General features: G+C 38.2%; 1 protein-coding gene across 2 annotated transcripts in view; it reads right to left on the bottom strand.

Annotated features, from left to right (window-relative positions):
* Positions 1 to 25465, bottom strand: part of MED13L (mediator complex subunit 13L) — a 275922-nt gene that overhangs the window by 57385 nt on the left and 193072 nt on the right. For both annotated transcript variants that reach the window (XM_079762667.1, XM_079762668.1), the window contains exons 5-7: positions 5142 to 5287; positions 1987 to 2178; positions 1417 to 1605 (exon numbers count right to left, since the gene is read on the bottom strand). In XM_079762667.1, the coding sequence (XP_079618793.1) occupies positions 1417 to 1605; positions 1987 to 2178; positions 5142 to 5287 (527 nt within the window). The remainder of the gene's footprint in view (positions 1 to 1416; positions 1606 to 1986; positions 2179 to 5141; positions 5288 to 25465) is intronic.

The following is a 25465-nucleotide window of genomic DNA, read 5'->3' as shown; positions in this document are numbered from 1 at the left end:
ATATTTTTCCATCATCTTAGCAACTACACAGCCTTTAGAAACACAGGCCACATGTTGTCCATTTCTATGTCTCCCACACAGTATCAGAATAATTCATGCATATACTGTGAAACTGTTTACACAACTCTGTCAAGTATAGTACCTAATACATATAACAACCTTGTAGAGAATGGAGTATTTGTGCCCAGCGGTGTGGTTCAGTGGCTGAGTGTTGACCTATGAACCTGAGGTCATGGTTCGATTCCCAGTCAGAGCACATGCCTGGGTTGTGGGCTCGATCCCTAGTGTGGGGCATGCAGGAGGCAGGAATCAATGATATCCTCTCATCATTGATGTTTCTATCTCTCTCTCCCTCTTCCTTCCTCTCTGAAATCAATAAAAAAATATTTTTTAAAAAAAGAAGAACGGAGTATTTGACAGAGAAGGAAACTGAGGTTCAGAACAAGTATGAGAATTAAATAAGGTCACTAACCTAAAAAGCTACAGACAGGCTTTAAAAATAGGTGTGTTCAATCACAAAATCTATACTTTTCCCAACATACTGTTTAACCATGAACTTCTACGGAAGGCCCACTATGTGGCAAGCAGTATGCTAGAAACTGAAATATCTAATCCTCATGAAAATTACCATGTTGGTGTGCAGCATGCTTGAGAGTGTTTTCAAAGCTTAGCAGCTAAGACTTTATTTATTTTGATGTTCCTGCCAACATGGTCCACATTAAATGCCTATTAAATAATCCCACTGCAGTTCAAGTATGATGAATATCTTTTCCTTAGTGACTAGATTTCCAATGAAAGTCAACTACCACAAAATTTAATATATAAAATATACTGTTCAACAAAAAGGCAAAATCCTCTCAATTTAAACAATTTCTGAATTTTTCCATGAAGGAAAACTGTTTGTCAAAATTTTCACATTTTGGAAAACATCATTAATGGACAAAGATTACTGACAGGGCAAAGCATTTATTCAGAGATCCTGGATGCTGGCCTAACTTTATCAAAGTAGAAAAAGAACTGTCCAAGACACATCCCTGCCTGGCAATAGTCAACTGAGCAAAAGTTCCAGCCACAGTCTGATGTAGTGTTTCCCATTTGTTTACAATAAAGAAGCAGCCTTCATCTTGTTTCCTGAAAGTATGTAAGCACATGCATGCACATGTGTTAAAAGGGGCAGATGTGTGTATAGAACTTAACAGAAACAACTAAATTATTTAACTGGATAATTTAGAGACTAAAATTCTGAAACATATAAATTCTGTTTAAATTTTTCCTTTTCCATTTTGTAAAATTCCCGTGTTACCCTACTTCCAACTCTTTCACCAGGAATTTCTCAAGATGAGTTTTCTCCCTGCAAGGGAACTATATAATTTTCTGGGATCTCGTCCACCCAGAACATTCCTGGATTGTACTCACCTGTGGCAGCCTGTTCTGGAGAGGTGGGCGGGGTAAGAGGCATCCCACAGTTACTTGGGTCCTTCACACTACCAAGTCCCTGCTGCCCAACTGAAATATGGCCTCCAGCACTTGCAATGCTCTGAGGAACCGGGATGTCATTCTGAGAGATCAGAACAAAAGCTGAAGGATAAACCATCCGGACACCACCTGTAAGGAAAGAGCAAGGAGAAAATCAGGGCTGAGAGAAAGTTCACACTAGACTGCCAACTTTATTATTCCAGTGGTCAGAGTCAAAGCTCTGGTGAGCATGGGATACTCCTTAGGTCCTACAAAAAGTGGTATGTTTCATTCTTCCTTAAGTTAATAGCTGCTTAACCATGTGTTCCAAAATTATAATGATAGCATTTGGAATCCAGGGACCACTGGTGCTTCAGGCAAGATAACTATTCAGTATAACCACTGTGTCAAGAGAATTTTAAAAATGGGAAAATTATGGAGATTATTTTTGATGAATCTGAGTGATTATCTTTTTAAATTAAGGAAGAGGAAGAGAGAATAAAGTTCTTCAGGCAAAATATTTTCTCTTACCAACAATTACTTCGACTGCCACGGGGAAATCATTGTCATATCCCAACTCTTCTTCTTTCAATTCTTCTTTCTTTTTCAGCACCATTGGGTAGAAATACTGCCATTCCTCGATCAACTTACGGGTGGCTGGGTCGGACATCTTGTATGCTTGGCCTGTTAGCGTGCCATTTAATCCATAAGGACTTACCAGTACTAAGGCAGGGAGGAGAAACATATGTTACAGATCACAGTAATAATTCCTACTAAAGTGTTGTGGTATTTTTAGGTTAAAGTATAGCATCACTTAATGTATATTGCTCTTTATTTGCTAACTCCTTTCAAAGTGTGATTTTTTTAAAGTTTTTCATTTTACTACTTCTTATTTATATTCCTCTCAACTCACATCAATTTTTGAAGGAAATCAAATGGGGGAAATATAGTACTATCAGACAGCTATATCGACACACAGTATATAAATTATCTCTATGTTAAAGCTTATACTTATCAATTTGATAATAGCTCATACAACATAAACACTGAGTCTTCCATAACAGAATAAAGCCATTCAATACAACCCCAAAACTTGCCAAGAACTTGAACACTCTTCCTATGGTTCCTGATACTTCCTAAAGGCTGTGGTAACCAAAATATTATGCATAAATAAAACTTCTAATAGCAGAAAAGCCTTAATTTACCTACTATAAAATATGATGCTTCATTATTCAAGTATATCTCTACTGTTTTAGAGATTTGTTGATAAAACAACTCCAAATAAAATTTATTTTACTAAAGTAAAGAACTCAAAATCCTTCTATCTTACTCTTTCAGTAATTGACCTTGATGTAATTTTCACTGAGATAGACACAAAAAATGTAGTTAACATAGTGTTGTGTGTAACCCAGCCAGTTCTTAGCCTCAGGGTGAGTATTTCAACCTTCCGAATAACACTTTTCTGGGATAAAGAGGTCACTTTTTCTTACTCCTAATTAAAAAATAATAATAAAAAAAATCTCAGCATAGTTATTAAATGGGATGTTCTTTTTCTTTTTGATGGCTTTATTTAACAGTGGATGGTATACCACATCAATCAAGACAGAGATAGCTGTAGACATCACATATTTCTTGGTGCCTTTCTGCTGTTCCTCACTGATTCAAATGGGATAAAATTACTGACTCCAAAAACAGTTAATCAAGGGCAATTTTCCTATATTAACACTTCTAGGAAATTCCTACATCAATGTCATGTTCACTACAGTTATCTATAGGCCAGCACCTGCCCTAAGAATGTACCTCCTCACACTAATCTAGGGAAATAAGCAGGATAATGTCCCACAAAGGTTTTCTCTATGATTTGAAGCATTAGCAACAAACCAGTAAGCTTTAAAATAAGTGATCTATAGGGACCTGGTATTCCTAAAAGTATCCTTATCAACTTAGGTTAGTTACCTTCCCTTATGACTAGTAATTCCTTTTGTAACCATAAAGAAATGCTGTTCTTTTGAGTGATAACGTCTAGAATGAAGTCAGATGGTCCTCAGCACCTTCACAGTCAAGGAAACATAGTATTTAAGTAATCTTGACAATCCATAATATGTGCATAATGTATAACTCTCAAGTGTACAGTCTGAGAATGGGGCTGTTTTTATAGCAGCTCATACATAAAACACCCCAAATTACAGAATAATAATGAACATAGTTTAAAATATGTTGCAAGTGGGAGGTAGGGGGAAAGTAGGTAATACTTTAGGGCAATAAACAGATGCTTTTATCAAATTAAATCAGAATCATCTATAGAAAACCAAAAAGGCAATCATAAGTAATATGGAGGATAAACATTCACATTTATCTAATATAACAGGCTGTTATATCAATAAAAATACTTCAGTCATGTTTGTTAAAATATCAGCATTTAAAAAATTATATTGTGTACTATACTAAGACTATTTTAATCAGACATCTCTAGCAAAGACAAATTGGACTGATCAAAAAAAAAGATTTTTCCATATGGCTCAATCTAATATTAAAATATTTTAAAATTTATTCATAGAAAATTCTGAATTCCAACACAAAACCAACAATATATAGAATGCACAATTAGAGAAAAGGGACATGGAGTTATTTTGGTGATATTTCGGTGATAAGCTGAGAATTAATAAAAATATGAATGTCTATTAAATTCAATCAAATGCCTATAATCAATGTAGCCTATTATTAAGAGAAAATAATAAAGTTATTACCGTCACTGAAGAAATTATATATTACACAACTCTAGAAATTTGATTTTGATTAAAATTTCAAATACTAAGTCTAATAGTAATTATCTGCAAATGATGGCATTCTTGAAACAGTGGAACAAACAAAACAAAAAAAACCTTTAATTTATAAAGATTATGTTTTTCAAATACTTATTCATCTTTTTTTCTGAAGGAATTCTCTACATTTTATTTCTCAACTCAACTTCACATAAGACCACCTTGTATATGTGATAAACTTTCAGCAAAAACAAACCAACAAAAAAAACAGCAAGCTATTATAATTTAACTAGAGGCCCGATGCACAAATTCATGCTCTAGTGGGGTCCCTCAACCTGGCCTGTGGTATCAGGCTGAAACCAGTTCTCCAACATCCGCTGAAGGGTCCTGGATTGAGAGAGGGTGCAGGCCAGGCCAAGGGACCCCACTGGTGCACGATCAGAGCTGGGGAGGGACGCGGGAGGTTGGCCAGCCAAGGAGGGACTATGGGAGAGCTCTAGGGCGTGTCTGGCCTGTCTCCCTCAATCCCAATCAGCTGGACCCCAGCAGCAAGCTAATCTACCAGTCAGAGCATCTGCCCCCTGGTGGTCAGTGCACGTCATAGCTACTGGTCTACCGGTCGACTATCAGTGCACGTCATAGCGAGTGGTTTAGCAGCCTTAGCATATCATCAGCATATTATGCTTTGATTGGTTGAACAGCCAACCGGATGACTGGACACTTAGCATATTAGGCTTGTATTATATAGGAGGATTGTGAAATGTTGGTCTTTCTTCTTCAGAAACTGACCCTTATGCTTAACTTTAAAATGTCCATTAAAGATAATATCTCATTTTGCTAAACCTAACTGGGCAGATGGCTGGCTAGCCAGTAAGGTGGAGGGAGAGGGCAAAGAGGGAGAGCAGAGCATCACCATTTACTTACCTTGAAATGGTGCAGGTGAAGACTGAGCCATGTGTATATGCTCCTCATTGATCAAATAAATTGGCTGGTGTTGGGCAATCTCCACACTTGTGCATACATTACTTTCCCCATGAAGGAAGAATGTGAAAGCACAGGACAAATGTTCACTGGAAAAGAAACAATGAGAAACTCAACTCTACATTTTGATATAAAATGAATGCTAGATACAAGAACTACAGATGGGCTATTGCTTCACTTTATCAACCATTCAGCAAAACTTGCCTCTGATGATATTAACAGCATAAATTTCCAGTTGATTGTGGACAAGTAATATGACAATCACTTGTTGGCAACTAACTAAATTAAAGCTGCCAGATAAGTCTGAAAAATTAGTTATGCAGCATTGTGAAATTTTGAAAGCTGTTGTGAAGAATGCTTCCTGTTTCATTTGCAAAAAGTCTCCTGTGCTGACTTATACATTCCTGGGAACAGAAAAAGAATGACATTTTTCTACCTTCTCATGTACTAGTATCTGAACTGGCTTTTAATCGAGTCTAGAGACAATGACAAAACAGTTTTGCTTAGGTTTGGTATGTTATAACAATAACACCAAACTTACAAGCTTACATTATAGTAAAGTTAACACTGTTGACTTTAGAATAGCAATTAAAGACACCACTGTATATAAATTCCCAATATACAGCTGATAAGGTAAAACAAGTGTCTAAATGAGATGGCAATTAATTAATTTATTTTTACAATTTACTTCTGATCACAAAATTTTATTAAAGCATTCAAAATTTTATTAAAGCATCCCCTGTTTTCCACACAATTAGCTAAAAAATTCACAAAAAATCATGTGTCTTGGAAAAAAATAATTTCAAAATTCCTACAGTAGCACATTATTTCAAAGTTGTTAACTTTGGCCCTAAGCCAGCCATAACATCTCCACTTCTCAAGACAGCTCACAAGAGCGTGTACCTGATGAACCAAATCACTGCAGGCACCAGGCAACCATGTAAAAATTCATCGCCAAAATTTGCTTCTTTTCAAAAGTTCTTTAAAATATTATAAAGTGTATTTTGAGTACCAGTCAAAACATTAAATTTTATGAAAGTATAAAATTATAAGGCTTTAAGGAAAAAGAAAAATAAAAGTGATAAAATGTCCATTCCATCACACAGCAAAGCATATATATTCTTTCTTGGCAAGTATCTTAAGATAACCTGAGAAAATTTTGTGTTTTACTATAATGTGAAGTTTCATCATTAAGAAACACCTAGTCTTGGCATATGGGTATTTAGCACAACACAGTAAACAAGACAGTAACTATAATCTTGTAAGAATTTTAAAAAATTTAAACATCCTCTTGATACCATACTTCTTATGTTTCAAGTTTACAATAAGAAAATAATAACAACACACGGTCCTTTCTGTATGAAAATTACAGTAGAAACAGGTCATCTTCAACAAACAACATTATGCCTGGCATATAACAGGATCAAAATATAAGTTAATCTGGTTAAATTTCCATCCGTAAAATTCAAGGAAGGGTTGACATAAAATGGATGCTTATTTGTACCTACAATCCCATGTAATCAATAGCATTTTACAAACAACTAGGGTTATAGATATTGAGGGTAGTACAGAATACGTTCTCTTTTCCACTGGTTCTCAACTGTGCATAAGAACAATGCTAACCAACATTTATCCACCAACTAGTAAGTGCAAAGATTGGTGCAAGGAGCCTGAAGTGACACTGAATAAAACATGACCTTGCCCTCAAGGAGCACATAAGCTAATAAGACTGTTATGAACACACATCAATAAAATAAAGCCAGGAGAATACAGAAACAGAATGAAAAAACAAAATGCTATAGGAATGCTAAGCCATACTGATTTGTTCAATCTCAAAGACCCAAATGCTTCAAGAAGACAAGAACCAGTAAAAATAGGGTTTTAGTAGTACAGAGAAAAGAAAAGGTAAGAGAGACAATATGTGGCAAGGAGTAGAGTAGCTAAGAGCAGAATATAGCTTGGAAATTCTAAAGGAGGAATGGCGTGACAGGATGGGAAAGGAGTCTGAAAAAGAAGTCAGAGGTCATCTCTTGAGACAACAAAGAGACTTGTATGTGAAAAATACCAGGGAGCCAATTTAAGGTTTGGTTTTAAAATGTCAGCTGAATCTAAAGAATCATGATGAAACTTCAAAACAGTATTCATTTGAATTTGCTGTGTCCCAAAAAACACAGCAGAGAAGCACAATTGAAAAAAGTAGGAAGTGAATCAATGAACTATTTTTTATATTGATAACTTTAAAAACAAAATGTCTTTTTAAATTAAAACAACATAAGAAAAACAGCAAGTTATAGTTGAGATATAACAGAGGCCACCAATCTATATATATATAAAAGGCTAATATGCAAAGTGTCCCCTCGGGAGTTTGATCAGGAGACTGGGAGTTCAAATGCTATGATGTGCGCTGACCACCAGGGGGCGGCACGAAATGAAGGAAGGCCCTGGCTGGGCAGCTGGGGAAGGAAGGCCCCAGCCAGCAGCTGGAAGGCCCCAATTGCCTGCCAGACCTAGGGACCCTACCTGTGCATGAATATCGTGCACTGGGCCTCTAGTAATTATATAATTTTTGGTTAAGATACTTCACCTTTCTGATTATAGTTTCCTTATATGTAAAAGCAGCTGTTGGCACAAACTGCTGGGCCCCCCAGAAGTTCTGATTCAGGAGGTCTACAATGTGCCCCACAAATTTGCATTTTGATCAAGTTCCAAGTGATGCTGCTGCTCCTCCTAATCCAAGGACCACACTTTGAGAACCACTGAATTTGATGGTGCCTAAATCCCTTTCAAGCTATAAAATTCTACTTTTTCTAAGATTATGTAAAGCAAGAGGGCAAGAATGACAATACTGAGACTGGAAAGTGAAATTCCCCTTTGACCTAGCAATATCACATCTAAGACTTTATTCCACAGAAAAATAAACTATTATACAGTGATTGCTTATAGCACTGCTTATAATAGTTAAACACTAAAACAGCCATTATGTCCATCAGTAAAGGACTGGTTAACTACACTATGACATATTCCTACAAAATAATACTGTGCAACCATTAAAAGAAAATGATCACACTGATATGAGACAATCGCAACATACACTCAAAAGTCCAGTTTGCTAATGACATTCTTAAAGGCACAACTGCAACAAGACCTAAAATTTAATGTTCATTCCTCTAGCTAGCTTACTATAAATGGGGATATTAACTATTATCCCTACCACCATATATCCTCTCTAATAAAAGGGTAATATGCAAATTAACCATCACTCCGCTACACAAGCCACGCCCACCAGCCAATCAGGGTGAGTATGCAAATTAACCCCAGCCAAGATGGCTACCATTGGGTTTCCCCGGCAACAGAAGAAGCCAAGCTTTCCACACACTCTGGTGGGCCCAGGTCTCCACTCAAGGATACAAAGTTTCAATTATAGAAGGTATACAAATCCAAGCAGCAGCCACGGATCCAGCAGGAGGCTTGGCTCCGCTCCAGGCTACAAAGTTTCAATTGTAGAAGGTAAATAAATTCCAGATACCAGGGCCTCTGCTTGGGTCGCCAGGGGTGTGGCTGGCCTGCAAACCACCACAGGCCCCTCGCCCAGGCCAACACCCCAAGGGAACCCCACCCTGATGCAGGACACCCTTTAGGGCAAACCAACTGGCCCCCACCCATGCACCAGGCCTCTATCCTATCTAATAAAAGAGTAATATGCAGATTGACCATCACTCCAACACACAATATGGCTGCCCCGATGTGGTCAAAGATCCTGCCCCCATGTGGACACAAGATAGCCACCACAAGATGGTCAGCAGGGGAGGGCAGTTGGAGGCAATCAACCCTGTAGGGGATGGCAGTTAGGGGTGACCAGGCCGACAGAGGAGGGAAGTTGGGGGCAAACAGGCTGGCAGGGGAGCAGTTAGACATCAATCAGGCTGGCATGGGAGTGGTTAAGGGGTGATCAGACTGGCAGGCAGAAGCAATTTAGGGGCAATCAGGAAGGCAGGCAGGCGAGCAGTTGGGAGCCAGCAGTCCTGGATTGTGAGAGGGATGTCCGACTGCCACCGGGATCAGGCCTAAATGGGCAGTCGGACATCCCTCGAGGGGTCCCAGATTGGAGAGGGTGCAGGCTGGGCTGAGGGACACCCCCCACCCATGCACGAATTTCATGCACCGGGCCTCTAGTTTTTATATAAGTAAAATGAGATCACATTTGTGAATGAATATTAAAAACAAAGGGCTCTACAAGTACATTTACAGATATAATGTTATAGGGTGTTAGGAGGTAAAAGCTATTATAAGCTCCATACTTGTTCTTTCTTCTTCTCACCTATAAACCATTTTTATCTGAACCCTTAAACACTCAACTTTATTTCATACGATCTCATCATTTGACAAGTGAAAAGGGATTTACAGATGATATAGCTCAACCCCTTTCTAATTCATGGTAAAGGCAGGTCTGGGCCTAAAGTTACACAAGCAGTTCAGAGGACAGTGGAATAAGAATTCAGGTCCTGCTTCTTAATATAGTGTTCATAGCATATTCATAACGTTCTACCTTAGACCAATGCGACATTCACCTATAGAATACATGCACTCATCAACATGATCACACATGTAACTTAAAACCAGTCCCTGCACCATTTCTAATAACATCCTACTAGTATAGACCAGAAGGTACTTTCAAATGAATACACAGAACCAAAAAAATTGTAATTTCACTCAATTCCTATTCCTTTAGGGCACTCCACTTGATAAGTATTCCGAGCCTTCTCAACTCCATTTATTCTTGGTAAATCAGGTCTAATTTACTTAGTAAATCAGGTCTGATTCAGGTAATTCTTTAACATCTTTTTCACCTTAAAAATATCAGTAGTTTTACTTATCTCACCCTTCCCCAGAGTCCTAGAAGACTACATATTTTCTTTTCTCTGTAAAGGTACTCCCATACTTATTCCCTTTCACTCATGAAAAGTCTATTTCCAACCCTGAAATACCTTCTGTTTACCATGTCACTCCCTTTAGGGCTATTGTCATATATTTCTCCCTGTACCAATATTAAATAACCAACATGTAAGTAAACTGATTAGCATAATATAGTATTAACTAGAGGCCCGGGGCACGAAATTCGTGCATGGGGTTAGAAGGGAGGTCCCTCAGCCCGGCTTGCACCCTCTCCAATCTGGGGCCCCTTGGGGGATGTCCGACATCCCTCTTGCAATCTGGGACCGCTGGTTCCTAACCACTCACCTGCCTGCCTGCCTGATCGCCTCTAACCGCCTCTGCCTGCTGGCCTGATCACCCCTAACTGCTCTCCCCTGCCGGCCTGATCGCCCCTAACCGCTCACCCCTGATGGCCTGATTGCCCCTAACCGCTCTCCCCTGATGGCCTGATTGCCCCTAAATCACTCTGCCTGCCTTCCTGATCGCCCCTAACCACCTCTGCCTCGGCCCCCGCCACCGTGGCTTTGTCCGGAAGACATCCGGTCTATCTGGTCTAATTAGCATATTACCTTTTTATTAGTATAGATACTACTACCACTAAATAATTTATCCCTAAATAACTTTTGTGTTATAAAAGAAATAAATAGGTATTAAGGTAGAAAATAATGGGAGGGGTGCTGTTTTAGAAAGAGATCAGTCAGAGACAAGCTTCTCTGAAAAAAAGTGGGAACTTTAAAAGTGTGTCTTGAATGTTAAAAAAGAGGTAAGTGGTAAAAGTTTTTTCCAAGAGGAGAAAATTGTATGTGCAAAAGCATTGCATTAGAGAGAGTTTGCCATTTTAAAGGAAATTTTTGAAAAGAGGCAATGTGGCTATATCATTGTGAAAATGAAGATGAATATAAGTCATTCATTCATTCTCTGCCTATGGAAAAGACAAAGATCAGCAGATTGGCTGAACAATTTTAAGAAATCCATCTACATATTGCTTGCAAAAGACAAAGTAAAATCACACCAAAAAAATGAAAATAAAGGTTGAAATGATATACATGGCAAATCCGAATAAAAGTAAACCTGGTATATAAATAACAATAAAAACTATTTTTTTTAAAAACTTAGGTTCATCAGTACATTATAATAAAGGAATTCAGCAAGAAATTTAAATAATCTTGAACATAGGGCATGCAATATAACAGAAATATATTTTAAAATTTGGGAGAACTATAAAAATAAAACGACAAATCCACAATTAATAAGGATTTTAACATACTTTTCTCAGTACTTAATAGAAAAAAATGATTAAGAATACAAAAAACTGAAATGACAAAAATATATAAACTTGAGTATATACACTGAGTGGCCAGATTATTATGAACGCATAATAATCTGGCCACTCAGTGTGTGTGTGTGTGTGTGTGTGTGTGTGTGTGTGTTAGAGGCCCAGTGCATGAACTCGTGCATGGGTGGGGTCCGGCCAGCCTGGCCAGGGGAGGGGACATGGAGGGTTGGCCAGCCTGCCTGCTGGTCCAACACTTGGTCGAGGGGACAATTTGCATATTAGCCTTTTATTATGTAGGATATACACTGAGTGGCCAGATTATTATGCGCTCAGAGATCATAATAATCTGGCCACTCAGTGTGTGTGTGTGTGTGTGTGTGTGTGTATGATTTCTAGAAATAAAACATCTATTCTCTTTCAGGAACACACAGAACATGTGCAAGAAAGGGCTGAGTACTAGGACACAAGACCAGAATTGATATCACACACACTGAAAATTCTCTAATCACAGTGCAATTTAGCTAAAAATAAACAGTTTTATAAAAAGGTTGAAATAAAATCCCTTTGTTTGGAAACTTAAACATACACTCCCTAAAGAAATCATGGGTTACAGATGAAATCACAATGGAAATCACAAAATATTTAAAATTAATGACAACAGAATAATGTCAAAATCTGGTAAAAACAGTATTTAGAGAGTAATTTACTAGTTGTACCACTTAATAATGCGGATTGTTTTCAATAGATGGAGTTACACATATGTTTATAGATATGTGATTTGATATGTATGCTATTTTGTTGTATTGACAGCAAGCTTCAAAACTTCATATGTCAAATTTGCTGAAGGAGTTAACATCATAGATATTTTTACGCTTAAAAATGTCGAATTTTGTGCCAAAAAAAGAGCATTTGCAGGAAGTTTTAATTCATTACATTATTTTGAGGAAAAAGTTATCGTATACTTCGGGAAGCTTATGGTGAACATGTTCCATCTTAAGATACTTGTGAACGCTGGTTTAAACACTTTAAAAGTGATGATTTTGATGTGAAAGGCAAAGAAACGTCCAGGTCAACTGAAAAAGTTTGAAGACCAACAATTACAAGCATTATTGGATGAAGATGCGTGTCAAACTCAAAAACAACTTGCAGAAAGATTAAACGTTGCTCAGCCAACAATTTCCAATCGTTTACAAGCAATGGGAAAGATTTTAAAGGGAGGAAAATGGGTGCCACATCAACTGAACGAAAGGTAAATGGAAAACCAAAAAGTCATCAGTAAAATGTTGCTTCAATGGCACGAAAGAAAGTCTTTTTTGCATCAAATTGTGGCTGGCAATGAAAAGTAGATTTATTTTGAGAATCCCAAATGCACAAAATCATGGGTTGATCCAGGTCAACCATCAACATCGACTGCAAGGCCAAATCGCTTTGGAAAGAAGACAGTGTTCTGCGTTTGGTGGGATCAGGAAGGTATGGTGTATTATGAGCTTCTAAAACCAGGTGAAACCGTTCATACTGATCACTACCGACAACAAATAATCAATTTGAACCATGCTTTGATCGTGAAACGAACAGAATGTGCCAGAAGACAAGGCAAAGTAATTTTGCTTCATGATAACACACACTTTCAAACCAGTTAAAGACAGGTTAAAAGATCTTGCCTGGGAAGTATTAACCCACCCGCTGTATTCACCAGACCTTGCTCCTTCAGATTACCACTTGTCCCAATTGATGGCACACACACTTTCTGAGCAGCACTTCAAAATGTACGAAGAAGTGGAAAATTGGGTCTCTGAATGGTTTGCCTCAAAATAAGAAAAGTTCTATTGGGACGGTATCCACAAATTACCTGAAAGATGGGGAAAATGTGTAGCTAGCAATGGACATTATTTTGAATAAAGCACGTTTGATGTTTCTCTTGAAATTATCATGTTTTCTTTGATTACAAAATCCGCCATTATTAACTGGTACACCTAGTTTACTCTTATATGCCTAAAAGGAAATTTTAAAATAAATGAGATTAAGTATTCAAATCAAGACGTTGGAGGTAAAAACAAAACAAAAAAGTAAACTCAATAAAAACAGAAATATGAAAATAATGGCAAAAACATAAAATTATAAAATAGAAAAAAAGAAAAGCAATAGAAAGGATTAATAAAATCAATACTTGTTCTTGGAGTAGTCTAGGACAGACCACTGAACTGACTGATTTGAGGAAGAGATGTAGGGAAGATGCCTGTGAAAGGAGGAAGGGGGCATAAATAAACAATCCTGGGAACCAAAAAGAGGAAGTACACACAGATAAAGAGGAATGTTTTAGTGATAAAAATGCTATAAGTAACTTTATGTCAATAAATCTGAGATATATTGAAATGAATAATTTTCTATAGAAACGGAAAATTTTAAAAATAACTAAGAAATCTACGCACCAGCTTAGGAGGTTTTACAAAACTTTCAAAGAACAATCTCTAGTCAAATTGTTTCAACAAATGATAAACAAGGGAGTGCCTCCCAACCCTTTCCATTAGGCCTATACAGCTTTGACAGCAAAACTAGATGTGGTTACAAAAAAAGGTAGGTTATCACCTAACAATTCACTTGCTAACACAAATGCCAAAACACTATTGATGAGATAAGGAATCACTATAGCAGTTTATTAAACTATTTTCAAAATATGAAAGTAATTCTTACTTCAAGCATATAACATAATTTAGGTAGCTTATTCAAGTTTAAAATCCTTTTAAGCTTCCTCTCCCTCTTCTTTTCCCTTCTCTCATCTCCTCCCTCTCTCCCCACCCTTCCTTTGATCCTTCCCTCTCTCCCTCTGCATGCTTTATTATTTCACCTATGCTACAAGTATATCTCAAAATATTTCACAGATGTTTCTAACACTAGATTACAAGATTCTTTTTCTTTCAGAACTGAACTAAGAATGAAATCACCAAAATATTGTTTCACAGTAAACCTCTGGGTAAAGATGGCAATGTCAGTTTGTGAGCAGTCAAAATAACTGACTCCTTGGAGCTTCCCTAGAATCAGGGTTTTAGGCCACATATTTATATTTCTCTAAACTAGAAATCATGAGGGATATCTATAATAATAAAAGCGTTATATGCTAATTAGAACGGACATCCTTCTGGATGACCTTCCAGGTGAAGCTGGTGCTGCCAGGGAAGCCTGGGTCCCGGGAGCCGAGGGAAGCCAGTGCCAGCAGCGGGGGGAAGAAAGGCATACTCTTGCACGAATTCCGTGCATCGGGCCTCTAGTGTATTCTACCCTGTAAGTGCTGAATAGCTAAATATAATATAAACGTATTCCTTCTTGGCAATCAGTGCAAGAGAAACGCTAAAAAGGAAATCCTCACTACTAGCACAATCCCCCACCTGCCACTGCTCTAGCTCCATGGTCGGCAAACTGCGGCTCGCAAGCCACATGCGGCTCTTTGGCCCCTTGAGTGTGGCTCTTCCACAAAATACCACAGTCTGGGCGAGTCTATTTTGAAGAAGTGGCGTTAGAAGAAGTTTAAGTTGAAAAATTTGGCTCTCAAAAGAAATTTCAATCATTGTACTGTTGATATTTGGCTCTGTTGACTAATGAGTTTGCCGACCACTGCTCTAGCTCATCTGACCAGTCTGATTTAAGATGTATGACATGTTGCTTCTCCTGTCCATGTCTGTACTCCTGCTGTCCTTTTGTCTAGATAAACTACCCTATACTTCATCTAACTCCTACTCATCTTTTCCAAGAAACCATCTTTAAAGTCTTGGAATAAGCTCAATGCTCTCATACTTCTCTACGTATATCTCAAGTCAAAGCACTTCAATGTTTGTAAGTTTTATTTCTACTCCATGTGACTGCATTTTGTGAGGACAGAAATCATGTTTTATCTATTATTTTGGACCCCTGTACTCAGCATGGTATAGGTAGATGCTGAATTAATACTTAATGAGTTTGTGATACTTTATATAGTTCCTCTAAAATTTTCTGACACTACACTGACTCAGAAATAAGCCTGGAATCCTGAGTCATGAGACAGGGGAGAACACGAGTGTAAACTGTGATATTCCATTCAGGAATACACTGGGGGATACCTACCCCTGCTCTTGAGAATTTCTGATGACCTTGCTAACTATTCTGGAGGGAGCCTGCCTGGAGCATATCAATAACAGCCGTGAAGTATATAGTGTGACTCTCTTTGGACACAAGATAGTTTATATCTCTGAACAAGAAAGGAGACTAGCACAGAATAAATAAAGACTAGACATAAAGATTAGTAGGGTATTCTCTTCAGTAAATGCCATTAAGGAATTCTGTGCCTTTATTCTATTACCCACCCTAAGTAATATGGTTAAATCAATCCTCCTAAAATCAATTGTAATCAAAATCTATAGTACTCAATCCCATGCCACAGTCCCCCACTGCACAGAAGGGAAAAATCTAAACCAGACTTTCTGTACTCTGGTGCAACCCCGTTACTTCCCTGTACAAACTCTCGAAGACAGCCAGTTTGGAATGGCTAATATATTGTGTATATCCCACCTACACTGCTGTCATTCCACACAATTTCCCACTCTTCCATTCATTCTCCTTAAATCCCATCTTTCAAAGTCCAACATCACTTCTACTTTCTCCATAGAGCTTTTTCATTATTATCTCTTTCCAAAGAGACTTATTTCTCCTCTCCTACCCAGAGCACTTCTTTGGCACCCATAATACCAGAACTCATTTAATCAATGCATATTTACTAAGCATATCTATCTACCTTGTACTAGACACTCTGCTAGATTTAGGAATACAGAAATAAACAAGACCAAAATCAGCCCTTGAGTATTTTATAGTTTCCTAGACAAAGTACCTAAAAGCTTTAAAAGAAACACAAATCTAACATGGAACTACGATACTCAGTGATATGCATAGCAAGATCCCAAACAATTTAAAATAGATAAAAACATGAAGAAATTCTGGTCCCTCAGTCAAAATTTTTGTACTTTAATATTAAATCTTTTTTAAAAACTCATATAATTATAATATAATATCATCTTTGGTTTGTATCCTATGCAATCATAAAGAATTATCAGTTGGTAAGGAATAACATAAACTCATGGGAATAAGAGGAGGTCTGTAGTTTTCCTATTAGTTTTTAAATATCCTATATTCCATCTTATTATCATAATTGGCTCAATAAAATTCTATATTCTCAGAGGTCCAATAAGTAAAATTATGTTCTAATAAGAAAGAAATGTGGTTTCATTCTATCTTTCCAACATCATCTCTTGCTACATTAATTCATACATCCAATGCTTCCATAACCCAATTTTTTTTTTTTGCCTTCACAGGTCTTGTCATAATTTGCAATCATTTATTCTCATGTTTTTTTTCCACCAAAATGTAAGTTCCCTGAAAGGAATAACCATGTCTATCCCACTGCCCTCTGTATCCCCAGCACCTAGCACAGCTCACGACACACAAAACTTAATAGTCAATGAATGAGTAATTTCAGTTTTAGTCATAACCAAAGAGCAAATTACTCTTCTTTAGAAAAGCCCATCACCAAGAATAGTTGATGTGGCCCTGGCTGGTGTGGCTATGTAATTAGAGCATCGGCCCAGTAAAAAAAAGTCTCAGGTTAAGTTCCCAGTCAAGGGCAGGTACCTGGGTTGTGGGTTTGCTCCTCGCCCCTGATTGGGGCAAGTTCAGGAGGCAACTAGTCAATGGGTCTCTCTCACATGAATGTCTCTCTCTCTTTCTCTCTCTCTCTCTCTTCCCCACCCCCTTCCACACACTCTGAAAAAGCAATAGAAAAAATATCCTCCGATGAGGATTAACAAAACAAAACACACACACACACACACACACACACACACACACACACACACAAACAAACAAAAAACAACAACAAAAAAACCCCCAGCAATTGACGTGCACAGTGAAAACAGTGAATATTTTTAAAGTGGGAAGAAGTTTAATTATTAATAGAAGGAGGTAGTATGCAATTTCCAGTGATAGAAAAAAGGGCAACTTTTAAAACTGTTTACTTAGGAAACACAAGGGTTGGTGTGGGTTGTACCAGTGTAGTTAGGCAAGGACTTGCAGAAATGCAACACAGGAACTAGTATGTCAGACCATTTTATTCTCTTACAATATTCTAAATTTTAAAAAAGAGTGGGTTTCTTTTCATTTTTTACACTGAGTATACAGAATGCAATGCGCTTTCAAATGCATTATGAATATTAATAAACTCCTGTTCTTTTCATGGTGTAAGAGTGTTTTGATAACAAATTCACAATACATAACACATTTATATAATTTTATCTAAATACTTTCTGTGTTATGAACTTATTATCTAAACATTTTCCAAGTTGTCATGCACCAAATCTCTTATAAGAAGCAACTTGCCTGACTTTACAGATCCTCATTTGGGAATATTCTTGTAATGTTATTTTATCATTTCTTTTCTTTAAAAATATACCATTTACTTTGGTAGCATTCACAGACTATGTCTAGATCGTTTGCTCACTAGCCTATTGACCTTTCTTTTAGTGGATAGGCCTTCACTTTAAAATAAGATGGTATAAAGTATTCAAATAGTAAGAGTTGGTTAAGTTATTTTATAAAACTCTGAGATGTTTTCACTATTTCATATATCTTCCCTTTAAATTATAAGTTAAACCTGATTACAAGGGCAATGAAAATGACCAGGAAAGTTAACTGCACATACAGTTTTTTTTAATGAAGGATACTGTTAAATTAACATCACCATTCTATGAATCATCATTCTTCTGAGAAATAAGTTACCAATTACATTGTTACAATACAAAACTGCCTTAGTGGTCAATTTTCTCCATATATAAATACTAGAGGACCAGTGCATGAAATCTGTGCACAGTTAGGGTCCCCAGGCCAGGCCGGCAACCAGGGCTGATTGGGGCCTTCTGGCTGGGGCCTTCCTTCCCCCGGTTGCTGGCTGCTGGCTGGGGCCTTCCTTCGTTCCACGTCGCCCCCTGGTGGTCAGCACACGTCATAGCAAGCGGTCAAACTCCCAAGGGGACAATTTGCATATTAGCCTCTAATTATATAGGATATACATGTGTTACACACACATACACATATATATATGTATATAAGAGAAATTAAATAGGCAAGCTCTATGACTGCTCCCTTCTACCCTTCCAGCCTCATAGCTAAATTGTTCTCCAGCAGAAAATGTGGCACTGGGGCGGTGCATTAATTGCTCCCAATCACAAGGGGGCTATGGCTAGCACTGGATGGAGTGCTAACAGAGCAGCAACACATCTTGCATAATGCACAATAGTGCCCTAGTGGCCTAAAGAACTTAATGTTTCTGCCTGGGTAAACTCACTTACTAGAAGCAAGAGACAGCGAGGAGGCTCTGACTCTGTATGCCCTCGACCCTAAGGCTGGCAGCGTGTGAGGGTTCCCATCCTGACAGTACAAACTATGTCAGATCATTTTTAAGATGCCAAAATAGACACAAGAGCTGCTCTAGTCAGTGACGTGTGCTTGCAAATAAGAAGCCAACACACACAAAATTTGAGGAGGGTTATGAAAGTCATCTTATTAAAATCTCTCTTGAGGTTAACTAAACTAGGCCAGATTATTTAGTCACAGTTTCTGGATAGTCCTTTGAAAATTCAATGGGAATGTGCCTGGCAGAGAATACAGATCCAAGTGACATTTATATTAGGCAACTCATAACCACCAAAGTCCTTTTATTGCTCACTTTAAGACATGCTTGGATTCCTTTTTTTTTTTTTTTAAGTATAGAACAAAACCTTTCATCTTTTTGGGGGGTGCGGGGGGAGGAGTACTTTAAAAGATAGTAATAAAGCAGAGGGTAGCGAAATGGAGAGGGAGTAATGGAGAACCACATAAAATTTTCTACCACTTTTCTCATTAAATACTACACTAAGGCATTATATGTTACTAAGAAGCAAAAGATAAAACAAAAACAAAAACTGCCACTAAAGTAGCTAAGACTTGATCTATCCTTTTGATTCTCGGCCTGAGAGCACAAACTAGGTTCCTCCATTGCTGCTTACTGCTAAAGTGAAACACTGTATCTTCCCAGATCACAAAATATGTATGCACATTCCATCTTAAACTCATGACTGCTTACTTACACTTCACACTAACATCCAACCACTATGACCCATTTCCGAGGAGGAGGAGCCTGAGTGGCAGATGTGGTGAGCTCTTGCCAGCTTGAAAGACACCTAGGGACAGACCTCTGACATCTGCCTAGGTTCCCACACCCCGCTCACAGTGGGAGAAGTGACCATCTGGGAATTCCAATGTGCTGCTATTCATCAGGTGAACAACAAGTAGGTCACTTCACCTACCCAGTCAAACAAACAATGGCAAAAAAAGGGAAATCTGTTAAATTCTGGTGCTAGGTATGCAGCATTTACTTTCATAGTTTTGTTTCTCTATACTCCTCTACTGCACCTTCCATCACAAATGAATATCATTATATTTATTATATGTAAACTACCTTAAATAGTTCTGGAATGAGCGAAGCAGGAAAAAGAGAGGGGGACCCATGCTGAGATATTCCCTTTTATACTCCAATTCTATTTAAGGAACTGATGGTGTTATAGTGTTATTTTATAGTACATATTTAATGGAAGCAGATATATAAACAGTAAATATCAGACAATTATTTTATGATCCTATCCACAGTAAAGGTTCCAGTTATATTTTTAAAAGACACTGCCTACGATAAACAAGCAGGAAAAAGTCTACCTTTTTACGTTGCTCCATTTCAGACTTAGCAGCTGACACTCAATGTGGCCTGGCAAGTCCTTTAAAGGCTTTCCACCATTTGGCATTCACCTACCAGAGAGCAGGGCCCTTTATATTGAGCACTGTTGCAAACTGTCTCACTCACCAGCACTCAAAGGAGGTCACAGTTTTCCCAGCAAAAGGAAAATAAAATTGGAGCTGACACTTATTTGGTAGAATGCTGTTATCAGCAAGTATTTATCTTCCATACTCTTCCCATGCTACAGGCCTATACCAAGAGCTAGGTTTTCTTTTTCTTTTTTTAATATATTTTATTGATTTTTTACAGAGAGAAATGGAGAGAGATAGAGAGTTAGAAACATCGATGAAAGAGAAGCATCGATCAGCTGCCTCATGCACACTCCCTACTGGGTATGTGCCCGCAACCAAGGTACATGCCCTTGACCGGAATCGAACCTGGGACCCTTGAGTCTGCAGGCTGATGCTCTATCCACTGAGCCAAACCCATCAGGGCTTTTTCTTTAAACAAAACAGTGCAGCCTTTAATCAGCAGCACTGCTTGTGATCCCAACTTCCCTATCCTAACATAAGGAAATAAATCCGATGGCTGAAACCAACAGAAAAATAAACATAAGATACTTCCATACTTATCTTATGGTCTACTTAAAATTATGAACTCAAAATAGCTACATACATGTTTTGCAATATGTTATACAAATTCTAAACAGAATTAACTTTAATTCTTAACAGTTAAAAGCAGTTTCTCCTAATGAGGCAAGATTCAACTGAGAGGATATAAAAGAAAAAAGGAGATACTGGAACTAACAAAGAATCATTAGGTACTGAAATATGAGGAAGAGTATTTATTCAATATAAGAATGGCATTAGCATCTCATTAAAGGGACAAACAGAAAACACAAGGTCCTTCAGGGATGGAGCAGTGAAAAAGTCAGTACCTGCTCTTCAACTATTCTCATGTGTATAGTAGTTATGTAGCTATTTATTTAATGACAAACACTGTTCCCTTCCTCCCCCCTTCTCTCTCTTCCATTTGGAGTTTAATAAATTTAACTAAATCAAACAAACCCATTCATATTTTCTCCTTTCAAAACTACCTTTTTAAAAAGTAGGATTCACTAAGTTTAGTAGCAAAACACACTGAAAACAAATGAAGTTATAAAATACTATTTGCATCAAATTACCCCTGAATAAATAAGTTTTCCTAATTAGTAATCACACCTATCAATCTGATTAATGTCACAAATGAAGCAATCACACTCTATTTTACATTAAATTCAGAGATTTCCACTTAAAATAGTTTTGCTCTTTCATACTGCTAATAAATGTGTGTGTGTGTGGGGGGGAGAGAAATGTATTAGTTGCTTTTCTCTGGATTAAGCTGAGTCATTTTATTCAAGAATAAGAGACTTCATCAGATCTACCACTTTCTCATTGAATGACACTGGCAAAGTCTTACTTACTAATTTTCAACATTTATCAAGATTGGAAATTACTCAAACTCCCATCAATAATAGAATGGATAAATTGAGGTATAGTCACACAATGGAGTGCTGTTATACAGTAATCAAAGCAAATTATCTACAACTACACACACCTTGAATGACTACCACAAATAACATTAAACAAGATAAAAAGAATAACTACTGTATTATTATATTTATATAAAATGCCAAAAAAATTAAAACTGTTAGAACTCAGAACATTGATTATGTTTGGGAGGGGATGGCAGTGACTTGAAAGGAGAATGTAGGTTTCTGAGGTACTGGTAAATTTATATTTCTTTTTTATTGGTTTTATCAATTTGCTTACACACACACACACACACACACACACACAACACGAGGCCCGGTGCACAAAATTCATGCACGGGGGTGGGGGGAGGTGTCCCTCAGCCCAGCCTGCACCCTCTCCAATCTGGGACCCCTTGAGGGATGTCCGACTGCCCATTTAGGCCCGATCCCAGTGCAGACGGACATCCCTCTCGCAATCCAGGACTGCTGGCTCCCAACCGCTCGCCTACTTGCCAGGCTGATCACCCCCTAACCACTCCCCTGCCAGCCTGATCGATACCTAACTGCTCCCCTGCCAGCCTGATTGCCCCTAACTGCCCTCCCCTGCCGGCCTGGTTGCCCCTAACTGTCCTCCCCTGCAGGCCTGGTCACACTCAACTGCCCTCCCCTGCTGGCCCGGTCACCCCTAACTGCCCTCCCTTGCCAGCCTGGTTGCCCCTAACTGCCCTCCCCTGCCGGCCTGGTCACCCCCAACTGCCCTCCCCTGCAGGCCTGGTCACCCCCAACTGCCCTCCCCTGCAGGCCTGGTCACCCCTAACTGCCCTCCCCTGCAGGCCTTGTCCCCCCCCCAACTGCCCTCCTCTGCCGGCCTGGTCCCTCCCAACTGCCCTCTCTTGCTGGCCTGATTGCCCAAAACTGCCCTCCCCTGTCGGCCATCTTTAACCACATAGGGGCAGCCATCTTGTGTGTTGGAGCGATGGTCAATTTGCATATTACCTCTTTATTATATAGGATATATGTATATATACTATTGATTTCAGAGAAGAAGGGAGAGGGAGAGAGAGAGAGAGAGATAGAAACAGCAATGATGAGAATCACTGATCAGCTGCCTCCCGCATGCCCCTTACCAGAGATCGAGCCCATAACCCAGGCATTAGTCCTGACCAGGAATAGAACTGCAACCTCCTGGTTCATAGGTCGACACTCAACCACTGACCCAAACCGGGTGGACAAATTCGATTTCTTGATCTAAGTGCAGGTTACATAAATGTGCTCAAGTGAGGAAAGCTCACTGAGCTATATATATTTGTGATCTATGTATATTAAATGCAGATGGGGTTACCTAAAATTCCACCATGGCTTGTGTAAGTTCAGGGCTTTACAAAGAACAATTAGAGAGGGTTTTAACTGATAACAGGGGGAATCTAAATGTAACTGGCAAATAGCTGCAGCAATCATAGAATGCAACAATAGAACTGGATGTAGAATATGCACAACATCAGTGTTGGGAAGTGGATGGCAACTAGAATCCCCATGGGAGGCTGCTTTTCAAATCAGAAAAGCCCATCCCTCCTAAAAACTACAGGCCTAGTGAGGAGCCACTATTACTAAAAACTACTGGCCTAGTGAGGGGCCACTACTACATTTGTCCTGTGCATCAGATAGGCTGGGGCGAAAATGTTAAAAATCACTGGTAAAAACAAGGGAGCTAATGATCTACCCTGCTCGAGCTCTCAGAGCATGCTTAGAGTGTTTAGTTTAATTCTGTATGCCACACTTAAAAGGATATGAAGCAAACTGGAACACATTCAAAAGAACTTAAACCACCCAACATGACAACATAGAAGTGCAGATATTTAACCAAGAGATGAGATAACTTAGGGAAGAAAATAAACAATATTTGATGCACAAGCTACTCTCAATTACACCATGACATAAAACCTATTTTGCTCAGCATGGTATTTTACTATCATTGTTGGAATAGTATATGCTGCTCTTATTGTAAATATCAATTGTACACACTGATCAAACTGTAGCAACATACTGGTCGATACTTCATGGTACACCTGAACCATGTACACCAGGTATACAAAACTCAGGCACAAGGGTCAAACACCACTGATGTAAGATAAATACTACAGAAAAATATATTTTGATTCATTATAACATGTAGACTTTCTAACCGGGCTGTTTAAAGAAAAAATGGACTCACATGAATGGTGATTTATTTGCTATCCCTGAAGGTGTGGCAGAGGTAACTCAAGTGCATTGAGAGGGGTGAGGGACAGGATGACCTTTAACGGTGCCTTCAATTCGAGATTCTAATGATTCTGTATCGCAATTCTCAGATAAAGCTGTGCCTATTTTAAAATATCCCACATCGACTGATTACTCAGAAGCAGAGAACACTGAAAGGCAAAGCACATTAAATTATAAGAAGTACTGCAACAGGTAAAGGGAAGTATCTTGAAAACACTGATCTAAAAGTGGAAATGTGTAAAGCCTCAAATACATGAATTCTTAAATCAGTCCGATGAGCCAAAACTTTTCTGCTCTCCCTTTATTACCAGGATTACTATTTGAAAGCAGAACTTACATGAATACCTATATTTATAAAAGCAGCAAGTGACAGAAGTGAATAAACCTACATTTATTCTCCATGAAAAGGAGACATGAGGCTGATAGCCTTCAAGAGCAGCATCCTGTCAGATTGAAGTATCAGTCTGTGAGTTGGAATGAGAAAAATCAATATTGTTTGAATAGAAAGTTATAAAAGAAGAAAATTGTCCCTGAGTATGGTGCCATTACACTATTTACCCTCAAGAGCTGAAGTCTCAATTAAATTCTTTCGAGGATAAAGGGCTGTATTTACCCATTGTTAGCTGATGTTCATCTTGAACGATGAATTCACAGAATGTAAGCTTTTACATTTCTTATTCAGTAACACTTAACTTCTGCACCTGGGGTCACCGCTGGTAAGAGTTCCTAGAAATATTCCTTCTCTGGAGATATTTTTAGCTACCCTGGAAGAACTACCATCTAAGTTCAATGGCTGCTTCTATGCCTCTATCCTATTTAGTCATTATACACAGAATACCCTTTACATCAGTTAAGCATACAATACAGTGCTGTACATAAAACCATAATAAGCAACACAGAAAAAAAGGATTAAAGCCATGAAAATGCATTAATTTACTTTATGCAATGCACTTGTGATTCTTCCACTTTCAGTCAGGATCACAGTACACTTTAATAGTCTGGTTCAGGGACCAATTAATCCTTTTATATTTAAATCAATCACCGATTCCTCTTCGAATAGAATAATTTAGCTTCTACTTATAGCCTCCCATTTGATGTCTTTGGGGAAACAGCACAGTTAACCCTATATGGCACATTAATTATGTTTGATAATAGCAAAAGAAATGCATTATTAGAGAAATCTCAAACTGAAAATAGGGCATGCTCTAAAACATGTTAGCATAATCAGTACATGTCATCATTTTCTTAATTAAAAAAGGCAAGCTAACCTGGAGCCAAGAGTGTACCCTTCACCTGGCTTTTCACAGTATGTGAGCATGCATGCACATATTTATTTTGATTATGTATAAAATACATATCCAGGAATAAAACCACTCTACACAACCCCTCTCCCCACTACTGTCTGAGTCCTCTTTCCCATCCCAACTGAGAGGAGAATGACTTGATGATGCTGAAACAGCAGGAAAGCGGATAAGTAACAGAAAAGCATGTATTTTATTCAAACT

This window comes from Cnephaeus nilssonii (assembly GCF_951640355.1).
Source record: "Cnephaeus nilssonii genome assembly, chromosome: 22".
NCBI classification, from domain to species: domain Eukaryota; kingdom Metazoa; phylum Chordata; class Mammalia; order Chiroptera; family Vespertilionidae; genus Cnephaeus; species Cnephaeus nilssonii.
The sequence above is the reverse complement of the archived record's forward strand: the minus strand, read 5'-3'. Positions and strand labels throughout refer to the sequence as shown.